General features: G+C 28.9%; 3 protein-coding genes across 8 annotated transcripts; 2 read left to right on the plus strand and 1 right to left on the minus strand.

Annotated features, from left to right (window-relative positions):
• Positions 1 to 765: 765 nt before the first annotated feature.
• Positions 766 to 6724, minus strand: Bre1 (E3 ubiquitin-protein ligase Bre1). Of its 2 annotated transcripts, none has more exons than XM_071999643.1 (16): positions 6549 to 6724; positions 6267 to 6440; positions 5634 to 5820; positions 5374 to 5562; positions 5183 to 5304; positions 4883 to 5119; positions 4686 to 4811; positions 4292 to 4465; positions 3955 to 4212; positions 3732 to 3863; positions 3373 to 3641; positions 3147 to 3300; positions 2957 to 3070; positions 2476 to 2878; positions 2317 to 2411; positions 766 to 2208 (listed from the first exon to the last, which is right to left on the minus strand). In XM_071999643.1, exons 2-16 carry the CDS (start codon positions 6414 to 6416, stop codon positions 1927 to 1929), a joined length of 2892 nt encoding a protein of 963 aa, XP_071855744.1. In that variant the 5' UTR covers positions 6417 to 6440; positions 6549 to 6724; the 3' UTR covers positions 766 to 1926. The 2 variants fall into 2 exon arrangements, with proteins under 2 accessions (XP_071855744.1, XP_071855745.1); XM_071999644.1 differs by having other exon boundaries at positions 2476 to 2860; positions 6549 to 6723.
• Positions 6725 to 6794: 70 nt separating this feature from the next.
• Tektin-c (Tektin C) lies at positions 6795 to 10471 on the plus strand. 3 transcript variants are annotated; one of them, XM_071999657.1, is made up of 9 exons: positions 6798 to 6896; positions 7325 to 7434; positions 7514 to 7537; positions 7606 to 7822; positions 8060 to 8350; positions 8455 to 8727; positions 8817 to 9039; positions 9581 to 9799; positions 9882 to 10471. In XM_071999657.1, the coding sequence occupies exons 4-9, from the start codon at positions 7737 to 7739 to the stop codon at positions 10017 to 10019; spliced, it is 1230 nt and encodes a 409-aa protein (XP_071855758.1). In that variant the 5' UTR covers positions 6798 to 6896; positions 7325 to 7434; positions 7514 to 7537; positions 7606 to 7736; the 3' UTR covers positions 10020 to 10471. The 3 variants fall into 3 exon arrangements, with proteins under 3 accessions (XP_071855759.1, XP_071855758.1, XP_071855757.1); XM_071999656.1 differs by having other exon boundaries at positions 7325 to 7537; XM_071999658.1 differs by lacking the exons at positions 7325 to 7434; positions 7514 to 7537 and having other exon boundaries at positions 6795 to 6896.
• A 358-nt stretch (positions 10472 to 10829) lies between these two features.
• LOC139985299 (F-box only protein 21) lies at positions 10830 to 14665 on the plus strand. 3 transcript variants are annotated; one of them, XM_071999651.1, is made up of 9 exons: positions 10835 to 11265; positions 11642 to 11914; positions 11985 to 12420; positions 12509 to 12639; positions 12929 to 13079; positions 13164 to 13373; positions 13442 to 13537; positions 13623 to 13851; positions 13932 to 14665. In XM_071999651.1, exons 1-9 carry the CDS (start codon positions 11099 to 11101, stop codon positions 14120 to 14122), a joined length of 1884 nt encoding a protein of 627 aa, XP_071855752.1. In that variant the 5' UTR covers positions 10835 to 11098; the 3' UTR covers positions 14123 to 14665. The 3 variants fall into 3 exon arrangements, with proteins under 3 accessions (XP_071855753.1, XP_071855752.1, XP_071855754.1); XM_071999653.1 differs by having other exon boundaries at positions 10837 to 11134; XM_071999652.1 differs by lacking the exon at positions 13442 to 13537 and having other exon boundaries at positions 10830 to 11265.
• Positions 14666 to 14728: the final 63 nt, after the last annotated feature.

Raw genomic sequence — 14728 nt, forward strand, 5'->3', positions numbered from 1 at the left:
TTCTCATCGGGTGTCATATTTTAATAAAATGTTCGTTTATGCGAATCTAAAGTAAAATTATAAGGATTAAATCCATTTTCATAAAAAGTTTTCATAAAACTTTAATTCAATATGCTATACATTTCCAAAGTTGAAAAATTTCTGATTGAACTATTGCATGTGCAATAATCTTGACAAATATTGCAGCTAACTTGAACTTCTTTGTGAAATTTAATTTTCAAGATTGTGATAATGATTTGCTAAAGACTACGTGTCTGTGTATATTGAACTCTAATGTATGTGTACAATTGATTTATAATAATTTATTTTCACATTTAATGTTCTGTTTTGTTTGAAATAATTTCTACATTTATAGTTAAAGAATGTTCATGGATTATCAATGAGACCTTATTAATTCGTTGCTTCTTCACAAGCATGTCATTAAAAAGATGATAAAGTGTTATATAATTTACTATAGATTGTAATAATCTTATATAAATGAAATGATATAACTTTCTTTTTGCCATATCAACATATAATAAAACCTTGTTTGTAGAAATTTGTGAAAATATACATACATAATATAAAATTGCTTTCTTAAGTTTTCAAATATTGTTAACACAGTTATATATTTCATAGTTAAATATGTGAATATCAAATGTGCATTAACAAATTTTTATTAGATATTTATTAGTATTACTATCAATATTCTAACAAAGGAGGTAATTATATGTTAGTATCATAGAAGAAAATTTTAATTAAGATCAAATTAAGATAACAACAGACTTCTATGTAAGTCAGGAAACATCCTTTACTAGGTATATAACTTGATACATTTGTTAATTTCTTTTAAAAACATGATACAATCAATTATTATAAATCATTAAAAATTTGATTTAAAAGCTATTTTCTCTTCTATTTATGCTTTAAGCTATTGATATATATCTTTTGGTTTTTGTTACAAAATATTGTAAATTACATCATTGAACGACGATTATTATTCTATTTTTACATCATTTGTAATGCATTTAATCTTGCCTTTTCGTCAAATCGACATTTGTTACATTAAGTAACATATAGTAATATGTAATATATAATACGAATATTTTCATATTTCTTCGCTTCATAGAACTCAGATATTTATTAACAAAAGTAGAAAGATAATATTATACTAGGCAAAATCTAAAAGAACATTTCAATTGAATAAGTAGAGATTTCTAAATTAAGCATTTTTTCTACTTTTTACATATATTTTTATCATAATAAATTATGTCTCTAGTTCTCTAATATTTAAATTTCTCGAGAAAAGGATAGTATCAAGTGATTCTTACAAAGCTAAATGTCCGTTAGTATTTTAAATACAGGACTTTTTATAAAATAATAATTGTCAAACAAATGTTTTTATTTCTTTATGAAATTACGATACTTTAAATGTCTATTTATAATATATTACAATATACCTGCTACTTTGAACCATTCATAAAATTGAATCTCTTCAATTCAAATTTTCTAACTTTATGAATAAATTTCATACAAGCGCCAAATTTTATATCTAAAATTATCTTACATTTTAGTGTTCCAATATCTTATCCATTGTGTTACTGCCAAAAGAAAGAAAAACAAAAAAAAAACCAAAACACATTTTGTAAGATTTGATCTTACATAAGATTTATGAAAATAATATCTTATTTAGTGAAATCATCAAAAAATAGATTAAAAATGCAGTACTATTTTTTATATCACATTTGAAGAAATAGGAATTTTTTTACAGAGTTTGGTTTTTCAGCCTCCTTTCTTTACAAGACATGTGCAACTGTATTTTTCTTTTACCAATGATCACAACAATAAATATAAAATATAAGAAAAGATGCACATTGTAAGAGTAAGAAAGATTTACACAATTCAGCTGAGAGACACATAAATTTTAATAATTTAAGCTTTTCTTCTTCATGTAGATAAATATAAACGATGATAATCATTAGCTCCAAAAGCGCAATTACATTTTGGACATTTTCGTTGCCTAGTCTCATATCGTGTACGTAAACAATCCCAACAAAATACGTGAAAACATTTTGTTAGAACCGCATCTTTACGTTTAACTTTACAAGAAGGACAAGTAAGTGTTTCCTTATATTCTCGAAGCTCCTCAGCCATTACTTCATCCAATGTTTCAGCAAGTTCTATTTTCTTCATTCTTTCAACTTTACGTCTCAATTGAGCTATTTCTTCCTATAATGAGATATAGCAGTGTTAGCAATAACTTGAATAAAATAATTTTCATCCTGTAACATTTCCTATAAAATATATAAAATATATTACTTGAGGTGTTAATATTACCTGTAATCTTTTTGTTTTATATGCTTCTGCTTCCAAAGAACTAGTTTTCTCAGCTACAACTTGTTGTGCTTCTTTCATTTGAGAATGGTATTTTTCTACATAACATTCAAAAGATATTTTTATAAAACAATTACAAGTATCATTACATAAATTTCTTACCAAGATGAAGTTTTAAATCAGCTGCAGACTGGGCACTTTCGATAGCTTTTCTTTTATGCATTTCCATTGCCTGTTGCCTCAAAGCCAATTCTTTTTCAACAGTAGCAAGGGAATTTTGTAAAAGGCGCTCCTTCTCTTCTAATTTACGAACGACGACATTAGCAGCTTCAACTTGAGTTGTTAATGTAGAAACTTGTTCTTTTAGAACATCTTTCTCCTCTCTAGCTAATTTGTGTAATTGATTACTTTTAATTCTTTCCGTCATAAGTTTAAAATTTGCGTCGTCTTTTTCACGTAACTGTTGAATTAGCCTAGAATTCTGTTCTTGCATGTCTTCAAAAGCTTGCCCAGTTACCTCCATTTCGTTCAAAAGAGCCTCCTCCTCCTGAAACCACACACAATTCTGTTTAGCATTACCGATAGTTCAACAGTTTTAAATAAAATTCGTATTTTATAGAATTTATCAAATATATAAAGTTACCTGCTTTTGAGAAGCAACTTGACGCTGAAGAGTGTATGCTTGTTCTTCTAGTTTCTTAATCTTTATTTGCGCATCTTCATCTGCCAACTTTTTACGCTCTTCTCTTTTACTTTCCTGAAAATATAAGCTTATTCATAAAATTTTAAAAAAGATAAAAGATTCGCAATTAAAAGTCTACTTGCACAAATACCTGAATTTTCTTTATCTGTTGGCGTAATTCATCTAATTCTGCTCTCGTTTTCCGTTCAGCTGCCATTAATTGCACTTTATCTCTTTGTTCTTTTCCAACACCTTTGTACATGTCTAATAATAATTTCATTTCTTTCATTTCATTCACAGCCTTTCTGTAATTAGAATGATCAAATGTAAATTATGATAGTGATTAATTTAAAATAGTATATGGACATATGACATACTTTAGTTGCGCTTTCAGATCTCTAACAAGTTCTGATTCCGCTACTTTCGTGTCTTTGGCACGATGAGCAGGATCGCGATGTTCGGTTTTGACAGCTTCCTTCTTTATATCTTTTTCGCGTTTAATATCTTTTTCTTTCTTTAAAGTTGGAGATGTTAATGTCAAAGAATCTGGAGTACCTTTGTTTCCTTCCCCTTCTCCAACTTCGATAGTTTCTACTTCTTCTTCTCCAGATTCTCTTTTTATTGAAACTCCACTCTCTTCCTTTATCTATATTAACATAAAAGCTATCTAACTCCCAGAAACTTATTTTTATAACGCACTTTGGAAATATAAGTTCCTTTAAAGGAATTATTTTACCTGTGTAGAACCTGGAAGAGAATTTGATGCATCTTCCTCTTTTCCACTGCCATCTGAATTATTCCCTTCTTTGTTCTCCTGGGATGTTTGTTGGCCCAACTTCGTCGTTAGTTCCTCAATTTCTTTCTTTAGCTACGACAAAGCACGGATATCAACTGTAAATACTTTCATTCTTTTGTTAATACACTCTCCTTAAATAATTTGAAATCAATGATATACATACTTTCGGTATTTCTGATGAAGCTTCTTTGTACTTCCGTTTATAACGATGAACCTCGCCTTTAAGCTGTTGATTGTGATTTTGCAAAGATGTGATCAAATGTCTCATTTCTCGATTTATCGGTCCTGTTTGCTCGTTTGCAGCTAAATTTTGTTCAAATTCAATTCTTAACATTTCATATTCTTTTCGTAATTGAGCCAAAACATCTTCCAATTGTATGCATTCTCCACGTAGTTTTTTTTGTGCCATCAATTCTTCGCTCTGAAAATATTAACAAATAGATATTATTTTTATATAATTTTATAATGAAAGAAAAATAAATAAAATAAAATGCACTTGCCTCCATCATTTCAATATGCCGTAAGTGAGCGTTTTTACTGGATTGCAGTTGCTGACGAGCATCATCTAATTGTGTTTTCAATTGCATTGATTCATTGTATAATACAGAAAATTGTGATTGTAAACATTTGTATTCAGTCGTCTCAACAATTACCGATTCTGGAAGTTGTCGTATCTGCAAATATAAGATATTTTCGAAGTGAAAATAACATTTGATCACAATATCAAATAGGTTTCCACCCAATTTTTCTTACGTGCACTTTATTCAAATGTAAAGAAGTAAAACACAAGAAATCAGCAAAAGCAAGTACTACATGGGTATTTATTGCACAAGATATTAATTTACATTCCATACTGGACACCATAAATGTGTGTACAAAAACCAAAGAACTCACATCCATTTTTAATTTTTCTACTTCTTTCAATGCATCTCGATGCTGTTGATGTAGTTTATCCAGTTCTTGTAACCTGTTATTAGCTAACTCTCTGGTTTCTTCCAATTCCCTTTGTAAATCTTCGAGCTATATGATACGAAACAGGATTAAATATATACATTGATTTTAAATAAAAAGTAATAGACAACAGAATATACCTTTGTCTGTGACACACTTGAAGCAACTAAAGTATTGGGTTTATTACTTCCTTTTTCATCTGTACCATGTATTTGTTGAAACGCTTTTAGTTTCTCAATTGCTTCTCCAAGGTGATGTTCTAATTTATCATTACGCGCTCTCACTTTATTTAGCTCGTACTGAAGATCATCCACCTGGTTACGAAGCTCTGCGGCAAGTGTATCTTTCCCTGTTATGGTATCTTGCAGTTCTGACATCTATGAGAAGATATACTTATTAATACACAATAAAATGTAATTTATCAATATAAATAAGCTTACCTTTAATGAAATAGTATGGTATTTTTCATGAAGTTGTATATTTATTGCTTGAAGATTTCTATTTTCCATTTGTATCTCAGAGTTTGCTCTACGCACAACTTCATCAATATTGGGTGCTTCATCTGAAATATAACATTGTCATTTTTTTATTTGATATATTATTTTCTTTTTCATATATTAGAATTAAATACCTCCATCAAATTCTCCTTTAAGTGCAAGAGTAATCTTTTCATTTCTTTGAGAAAGACGGTCAAATGCTTGTACTACTTTTGAAACTGCACGTTTAGACACTTGAACACGATTTGCTAATTTATCATCTAACTCTTCTTTGTCCCATGAAGAAAGCTGCATAAGGAATGATGTTGTAGCTTCACTTTCATCTATAATTCATTAAAAGTCATTAAAACATTTATCTAAACATTTAATAGATTAGTTCATTATAGCTGTTTACTTTTATTTTCAGATTCATCAGCTGTTTCAGCATCAAATCTCTGAAGTAATACACGTATATCTTCATTCAATTGATTCCAATAACGATTGACAACATTAAGCACTGCATCATCTTGCATTTGTCGTTTTTCCAACTGTTCAATTCGTTGCCTTAATTCAGCCTCTACTCTATGACGCTGCTCTAGTCTCTATAAAATCATAATAACATAATATACAATACAATTTCATATCTTATAGTGAAAGGAGTATATGAAAAAAGTAACTAATTGGAAAAGATCAATTTCAACTAACAAACAACAATAGAATATTGAAATATCATAACATGTCTAAATATAACATATTGTAATGTATAATATAAATGTAAGATACAATACATACTAACAATATAGCAAAGCTAGATCATATTCTTACATAATAAATTAACATTTTACATTGAAGAAAATTTTTTCTTAATAATATCTGCATTTACAACAGACAATCATAAAATACCATATAATATTAATTATGGAAAAACAATGTTTTATTAATTATGAATAAATTAATAAGTCAAAAGATTATATTTTATAGGTAATATCTTTTTTCGATTATTGGCGTTTTATAAATACCTTTGTCAAAGTATGATTTGAATACTAACCTGGGCCAATTTTTTATTTTGAAACTGTAAAACTTTCATGTCCATTTCTTCGAGGGTTGAAATAGGTCCAATTAAAATCGGTTCGAATTGAACTTTTTTAATAGGTGGTTGGGAACCCGAATCCCCACTATCCGCAAGTCTCTTTGACATTTTGCCGCGAGCGTTTTTCTCTTTCTGAAAAATGTGAAAGCAGTTTTTTAAACAAACAAGGCAAACACTTTGTATTTGATTTCTCATTCAAAGTTTCTGATAATTTTGTTATTGATCAAAAGTAATCCGTACCTCGGTAACGCGTATTAATACATCCAGCTATCCTCTCCGCAAATACCTTACAATTTCGATATCGCTATGTCATTTTAAACACCTAAAACCTGCCGAAAAAATTATTCTTTCGACAGTTCTTTACATTTTAATGAAAACGGTCGACAAAAAGTACGTGCTTATAACGGAAGCCGCCATTGTGTCACGGCGTTGCATACGCGGCAAATCAAAAAATAAGGTAAAAACATCGACATTCTCTGTGACCATAGAGTTCAGTTAGATGAGAAACGCAGTTACCATGTTGCATCTCCACCCTTGAATTCTATGGTTGGATTCTTAAACGGAAACTGTGAGTTCATCTGGTACAAGGTAAAGTAACTAAGAAGACAGATAACATTACTTTTTGCCATTAAAGATATAAAACATATAAACATATAAAACAGACTCATACATATATGTATGTACATATTTACATATGCAAATTGTTACTTTTATGGAACAACTAATAAATTGGAATAAAGATTTGTATCATCTTCGAAATATTTGAATAACTACTTTATTTTGAATATTTTTTGAATATATATATATAAATAAATAAATAAATATATATATATATTTACATGTACATAAATTTAAATATTCCCAGTATATAATTTATATGAGTTATATATAAATTATCTTTTAGTAAATAATTATCTTCGATGGATAATACATTATTACTAATAAAAATGAAAATCATGATTAGAATAAATAGAAACACTGTGTATACATTTCTTTAATTAAATGGAATTTTACAGATTTCTTCGTTTCTCCGTTAGATATCTATAGCTTTCAATTCTTAACGATCCCTACCGTACCAGCTGTGAGATAAAGTAAATTTATTGTGATACCTTAAGAGTTAATATATGTGAGCGCTAGGTTTATATTTAAATCATTTGCTCTTTTTTTAATTTCTTTAGAAATAATCTGTTTAATCATTAATATAGAGTATATGATTTATTCCGCTACAGGTAATGTGTTATACTTAGTATATAATTTCCTTATTGCGAATGAATTAAAATAAACCATTTCTTAATAGGTTAAATGTTTCCATGGAAACCATCCTTGCGCTGATTCATCCATATATAGATCAAACCTGTGAACCCGCCTCTTTAAAAGAACGCTGATCCTTCAAAAGCACAACAGTATTTTCGAAATTGGAAAAATACAATGCCGAACAAACGACCGCCTGAAATAGTTCCACCGCCTCCATTGAAATTTAGTTTGCATCAATGGCATCTAAATAATCGCCACAGGTACGAGTATTTAATTTCAATTCTATAAACAAGAACTTATATGCTTTATATTCATATAATATTCCAAAATACTAAATATTTGGAATTAAAAAAACATTATATAACTAATAAATTATTAACAAAAGAATTATATAATTATATTATAATTATAGAATTACAGAATTTTAGAATTATAGAATTTAAATTATAGAATTAAGAATATTTACATAAATATAAAAATTATAAAATTACGATTAGGTATCGATGTTCTGAAGCACAGCAGGAACTAGCAGATCGGCTACTTAATGAATCTCAGCGTGTTTGCGAATTAAGCTCCGAGAAAGTACGAAACAATAAAGAAGAAACAGATCACAGACTGAAAGAAAAAATCGAGGACATCGAATTTCGTAAAAGAGAACTGCTGCGTATAAGGAAGGAAGTTCTTCTTGAAATCGATGCTTTGTCAATATACAAGGAGCGTATCATGGATGCTCTATCATCCGTGAGGAAAAACGCTTTTGTCATTTGCGAAAAATGCCTTATTTTTAGGTTCGATATACAAAATTAAAAAGAAAGCTGTAACTATTTCATATAGTTTTAACTTTTTATAAAAATAGGATATCTGTTAAATTTTACTATTATTTCAATTGTAGAGAGCATAGATTAGGAATTGATTTAGTTCACGACGACATAGAAAAAGAATTATTAAAAGAATGCGAGGTGATCAAAGGCGTCGAAAGTTTATTAGTTCGGACTTTGGAACAAACGCAGGAACAAATACGTCGTCTTAAAGCGACGCTTTATTACATGGATCACGAGCTCGAGGATAAAGAAAATAATTTGCGCATTGACAAGCACAACTTGACTTTGAAGGAAACCAATTTAAATTTAAGTATTTATCATGGTACATCGCGACTTGATCCATCGCAAGTATCACTTTAACTCTCTTATTTTTCTTTATTTCAGTGTTTTCTTAAGTTTACCTAACTTTTAACATTTATTTTTACATATTAAGAACGATAGAGTTGAACGAATGGGAAATGCAGACTAATAACAATATCGTTAGCGCTTCGAAAGAGGTAAATAGCGCTAGACCATTGCGCTGTTATATCGATACAATTATAAAGCAAGTGATCGATGATCTAAATGATCAGAAAAATGCTACTGACGCGGCCTTCAGGCGGCGCATCGAGGAAACGAAAGAAGCGAAAATAAAATTAGAATTACAACACGCTGAGGTACATGGAAACAATCATTAACGTTTAATTAGAGATTTTTAAAATTTCTGCCACTATATAGCGTGTTCTAAGGTTTAAAGCCAAACTTCGTTAGTGTATAGGTATAATCAAGCAACAAATGTTATATAAATATATGCCATTTAAAGTTTATTAAAAAGTTATAATAAAAATAAAAAAAAACAGTAACAGACTTGTGGTTACTATACTATAAGACAGAAATAGGTTAAAGAATCAATATATGTAATCATTAGCTATCAATATTCCATTTCAACAAACAAAATTTATAAAAAGTTCGATATAATATCTTAGGAAACTCATTTCAATTTTAATGAACTATGCTTACACAACACTTTTTGCTTGATTATGCTCATAGAATACACTGTATTTTTAGTTTAACCATTGGATCACGAAATATCTTGACATGCATTTGTATGTAAGCATCATATAATTTGTTAATTATGCATGAATATTCATTGCATTTTCTAGTTTAAATATGAATCATTGAATTAAAACGTTACATGTATGTATGTGCACGAAACAGATCATGCGACAAGCAGCGGAAATGAAGGATAATATTACACGCATTGAAAAATCAATCGCGGAGAAGGAAAGTTTTTTAGCTTTGGCGCATACGAGACTCGGTAATCGTTGTCAAAGGCCAGGATTAGAACTTACACGAGATCTAGTGGAAATTAATCTTGTAAAGGAAGTATATGATTTACGTGAGATTGTGTCGAAACTACAAGCAACTATATTCGAGGTTTATAGTTCATACGTTTTATAGCTTATGATTCTGTTGTTTAATCAGCTTATTATAAATGATAATACAATTATTATTTCAGTCTCAGGCATCGTTGCGTTATTTACTCAAAACACAAATTCAAATCGAGGAAGATATCAATGTTAAAATAAACACGTTAAAAATCGATGAGGTCGACTGCATGACTCTTCGTCAAAGCATGGATTATCACACATATTAAATTAATTCGAGCATCGAATGAATCCATAAAAATTTTGATGTAATAAAATGCAAAAAAAGAAGTGACGGTATTCATTATAAATGCACTGTAGATTTTTACGTATTTATAGAAAATTTAAGAACGAGATAATACACTGAATGCGAATAATATACAAAAATATATAAAACTGTCACGTGCAAATATAAATCAAACCATTTTCTACATAAATTCCATTTTTTCAAACTTTTTTCATAAAAATATGAATTTGGATAAATATTCGCAGTCTATTTATAAAGTTGAAGCAATCATTTATTTAAAAAACTCGTTATTTCTTAGAAAATTCAAATTCTATTTGATAAGTTTTCGTATATAGAAAGTTCTCTTATGTGTTACAATATATACTACTCTTAGAATTTAATTATATTTGAGATTGTGTAATGTTAATTTCCGGTAAATAAGTAAAAATGCATGCATCGGTATGTGTTGATGATTTCCCTGTATACAAGCGCGGTGCGAGGCTGCATGGAGGGTTAAAAAAAAGACGTACATATGTGATAATAAAAGATATACATACATACATCTGTTACTAGAAAACTGTTGATATTCATACAATTTTTACGAGTATAACTAAAGATGTGGAATCTAACTATTTTACATTAGATATTTTATATATTTCTGCATACTATGTTATACATTTTTACGTGTATAAATTTCTGATTAATATTCGCAGTTTGTTTATTAGTTTATAAACCGTGTATTTTAATACAGAGCTACTATTGGAAGTTCTTGTATTGGTCTAGAAAAGAATGTTGTTCCTATTGGTTAATACTCGTGACTCGTGCAATACTGACTGGCCGACTGCCATTACCGCGGTGGCAGTATTTTATCTGTAAGCAGCGGTATTAGTGAGAATTTTCCTCCTTGTCCGCGTTTCTTCATGAAGGTGTCAATTTGAGTGTTCTCGAGTGTAGAAAACTTCTGTCATTGAGATAATGTAATGACAGACATATATTGGGAACGTGTTTCGTTCAATTTGTTGATGATATTTTACGTATAGGAGATTTAGTTTAATCGCACATTAGAAAAGGAAATTATAAGAAATGTCAAGTGACGCAATAATCGTATTACCTGGAGAGGTAATTGTGTACATTTTGGAGGATAAACGACTTAGCGTTTCAGATGTCCTTCATTTCAGTTCGACTTGCAGGAGTTTGTACAAAATTGTCAATGAAAATAATAAACTTTGGAAGACAAAATTTTTTCAAAGGTATATCACTATTTTTCAAAGGTATTATTGTTGAAATAAAAATCGAGTGAATTACACACGTCCTTTGTTTTCTTTGAACGGTTAGGACCTTTTTTATTTTGAATAGATCAAATAAATTCTTTTTGTATTAGCAGACGAGAAACGCAAATTATTATTTTAAAGTTCGAGATATAAATTCTTATTTATGTACTATTTATAAGTATAGATTGTAAACACTATAAATACAGAATGTCCCAGTTAGAGATATTTTCTTTGATTGTTACAAGATAAAATCTTTTCTGAACATAATTTAAACAACTTTTACAACTGATTTTATTTAAAACATTCGATATTATTTTTATTATCAATACTATTATTATTACTTTTTTAATAACAGATGGCCACATTTGAGAGAAATATATCAAACAAATAATGAGTTGGATCATCGAATGATAAATTGGAAGGAGGAAGTAAAGAGTAGTTTGAGTACTAGAATAAAATTGCTTTCTCATTTATCTTCTATGTCCAATAAATATTATAGAATGGAAGAAATATCTAATTCGGAATTTGAAGAGTTTGATCCTCTATTTTGTCCAAAAAAAGGTGCTCATCCTTTAGCTTATTATTTTTTGGTAGATGAACTTATTAGCTTAATCAAACATCCTGCTATGTAAGTATATGAATATAAGGTGTTTTTGTCTTAGAATTCTAGGTAATGATGTTATTATAAACTCTTTCAGAGTCAGTAATTTAACAGATAGGTATTATGCCCTTAAAATTGTTCATTATTTGAAACAAACCCATTTGAAGGACGAATGGAAAAAATTTTTATCTTTACCACCAAAACAACAGACCTTAGAACGTGGTGCAACTATTGTGGCACAATGGAGTCAGCCAGAAAGACATGTATCATATTTTGCAATATCATCAGCATTAGATAATATTGCAGAACAAACTAAAGAGCTGCTCAGAGAACGATATCCAAATCATACTATATTTTCAATTCCAACTGAAAGATTTAACTTTTGGAAAAATAATATTATTGGTGACAACCAATGGAATATTACAGAAACAAGACAACTAATAGATGCATTATGCGAAGTATTATTTAAAAGATTAGGATTCTATGGAAACAGTGAAATGTATTATTCATCGGAAAATTCATTCATAGATCATGTAAGTTATGAATATTATAAAAAATAAAAAAGGTAATGTGTAATTTCATATTATAAAATAAATGTAATATTTATAACTTTTCATTTAGGTTTTGGAACATAGACGGGGAATTCCTATAACTTTAGCAATAGTATTTGAAAGTGTTGCTCGAAGACTTGGCATACACTGTGAACCTGTTAGTTTCCCATCTCATTTTTTGCTACGTTGGAAAGAAACATAGTAAGTTTACAAATAATATGGGTACAATTAATATAATTATACATATTTCAGAACTCGTATAGGGTTAAGTTGACTTAAGTTAAAGTTCTAGTTTTAATGGTTTATATGTTAGAAATAAGATTTATATATATCTACAAACATACAGTGGTATATGGATGAAGAATAAATAAATATAATAATATATATTTCAGATTTATATGAATCTGATAACCTTAATGCAATAAGCATTTGAGTTTTAATTTTATCTATACTATATTTTTTTTAGATATTATTACATGTTTTATTTTAGTGGACCACAATTTAAGGATACGGAAAATTTTTATATTGATGTTTTCAATGGTGGTCAATTTCTAACTAAGAAGAATTGTCCTCGAATTGGTGGTATTTCAAGATGTCCAATAGAAAAATATAATGTTCATGAGGCGGCAACTGCTATAGAGGTTTATACATTTTCTTTGACCTGAAAATTCTTTCTTTCTATTGTTCTTTGGATATCTAATATGTACAGTAATACTTCTTAATAGGTAGTAACAAGAATGGCAAATAATTTGGAAATAGCTGCTAGACAACATACTCATGTATGTGGTAGAACTGCAAGGTTACGTTCTGCTCTTGAACTTCAATACATGATACAACCCAATGACGCAAATACGATTTTACAACTAGGTCGAATATATATCTCACAATCCATGGACTTAAGTGAATTAGTGGAGAGATTAGAAAATATACCAGAGGTATGAAATTAATATCTGTTACGAAAAATTAAGTTTTCAATTACATAAAAAATTTATCAAAATTTTAGGATTTAGAGTTAATATCAAGAGGACAGGCAAATCTAATATTACAGACGTTTAATGTCCATATTTTCCAATCATATCAGAGGAAGTTACAATATAGAGTAAGATCATCAATAATATATGTCAAGATTTTCAAATAATATCAGCTTATTACAAAAATTTATAAGTTGCATGTATTTTATTCAGGAAGAAGTAAGGCCAAAAATTAGAAATCCAAGCATAAAATATGCGATAGGGTTGATAGTGAAACATAAATTTCATGGATGCTTGTGTGTAATAACAGGATGGGACACCTTTTGTACAGCGCCTACAGAATGGAAGAATCAAATGGACGTAGATGAATTAAGGGATGGTGCAGATCAACCATTTTATGACGTACTTGTTGATAATGGGTCATGCCAATATATGGCACAAGGTAATATATTACTTATTATTCACTTATAAAGAAAAAAAAAACAGAATATGTTTAAATAATACATATGAATTTATTATTAGAAAATTTAGAGTTGGCTTCTAATCCAGGATGGATACATCATTACCAGATTGGTAGATACTTTTATAAATTCAGTGGTGCTCATTATATACCAAATGAAGCGGCAGCAAGAGAATATCCAGAAGATGAAAAAATTTGCAATGAATTACTTGTTACATACATGCAAAATGGAATGACATACAGTACCACTTAACAATCTATTTTCATTAGCTCTAATACAAGATAATAGTAAGATAAAACAAATATCTTTTTCTTATTGCATATTCCACGCATAATACTAAAAAAGGTAATATTTTCATGCAAAATTTTAATAAAAAAGGAATCATTTTTTATTTACTGTATGGTCCATTATCGAGTTTCTTTACTTTAAATAACTTTTGACATGTCTAAATAATTTTGGATGTCTCGTAAATACATGTCGACGAATGTCGACGAAAATAAAGAACAGTACATATAAAAGGTTTTGTAAAGCATACAAAACATTTGTACACACTATCGTATATTTTAATCACTGTTTTATGTATACTATTGATAGCTTAGATAATGTTTATTATAAACGTAATAATGTATAAGCATCTTGGGAAACATTGAGCTACTTCTAACTCTCGACCCCATTCATATGTGATATAGACGTGTATGAATGTATTTGTTATATCTGATAAGAGTAAGAAGTGGTTTGTGTTTTAATGACACTTTATTATGTAAATGTAATAAACGCCAAAGCTTGAACTGCAAACAGTAATTAACTTATATTTTTTTATAAAGTACGTAAGTCTCTAACGTGTCGACATAATAAGAC

This window comes from Bombus fervidus, chromosome 3 (assembly GCF_041682495.2).
Source record: "Bombus fervidus isolate BK054 chromosome 3, iyBomFerv1, whole genome shotgun sequence".
Classification (NCBI taxonomy): Eukaryota; Metazoa; Arthropoda; class Insecta; order Hymenoptera; family Apidae; genus Bombus; species Bombus fervidus.

Coding starts and splice junctions, on each gene's coding strand:
- LOC139985299 (XM_071999651.1), top strand. CDS start 11,099: ATGTCAAGTGACGCAATAATCGTATTACCTGGAGAGGTAATTGTGTAC. Junction 11,915..11,984: donor TTAATCAAACATCCTGCTAT/GTAAGTATATGA, acceptor AAACTCTTTCAG/AGTCAGTAATTTAACAGATA. Junction 12,640..12,928: donor CTACGTTGGAAAGAAACATA/GTAAGTTTACAA, acceptor GTTTTATTTTAG/TGGACCACAATTTAAGGATA.
- Tektin-c (XM_071999658.1), top strand. CDS start 7,737: ATGCCGAACAAACGACCGCCTGAAATAGTTCCACCGCCTCCATTGAAA. Junction 8,351..8,454: donor GAAAAATGCCTTATTTTTAG/GTTCGATATACA, acceptor TTTCAATTGTAG/AGAGCATAGATTAGGAATTG. Junction 9,800..9,881: donor TACAAGCAACTATATTCGAG/GTTTATAGTTCA, acceptor TTATTATTTCAG/TCTCAGGCATCGTTGCGTTA.
- Bre1 (XM_071999643.1), bottom strand. CDS start 6,416: ATGTCAAAGAGACTTGCGGATAGTGGGGATTCGGGTTCCCAACCACCT. Junction 3,864..3,954: donor CTTCATCAGAAATACCGAAA/GTATGTATATCA, acceptor GCTTTGTCGTAG/CTAAAGAAAGAAATTGAGGA. Junction 2,209..2,316: donor ATAAAACAAAAAGATTACAG/GTAATATTAACA, acceptor ATCTCATTATAG/GAAGAAATAGCTCAATTGAG.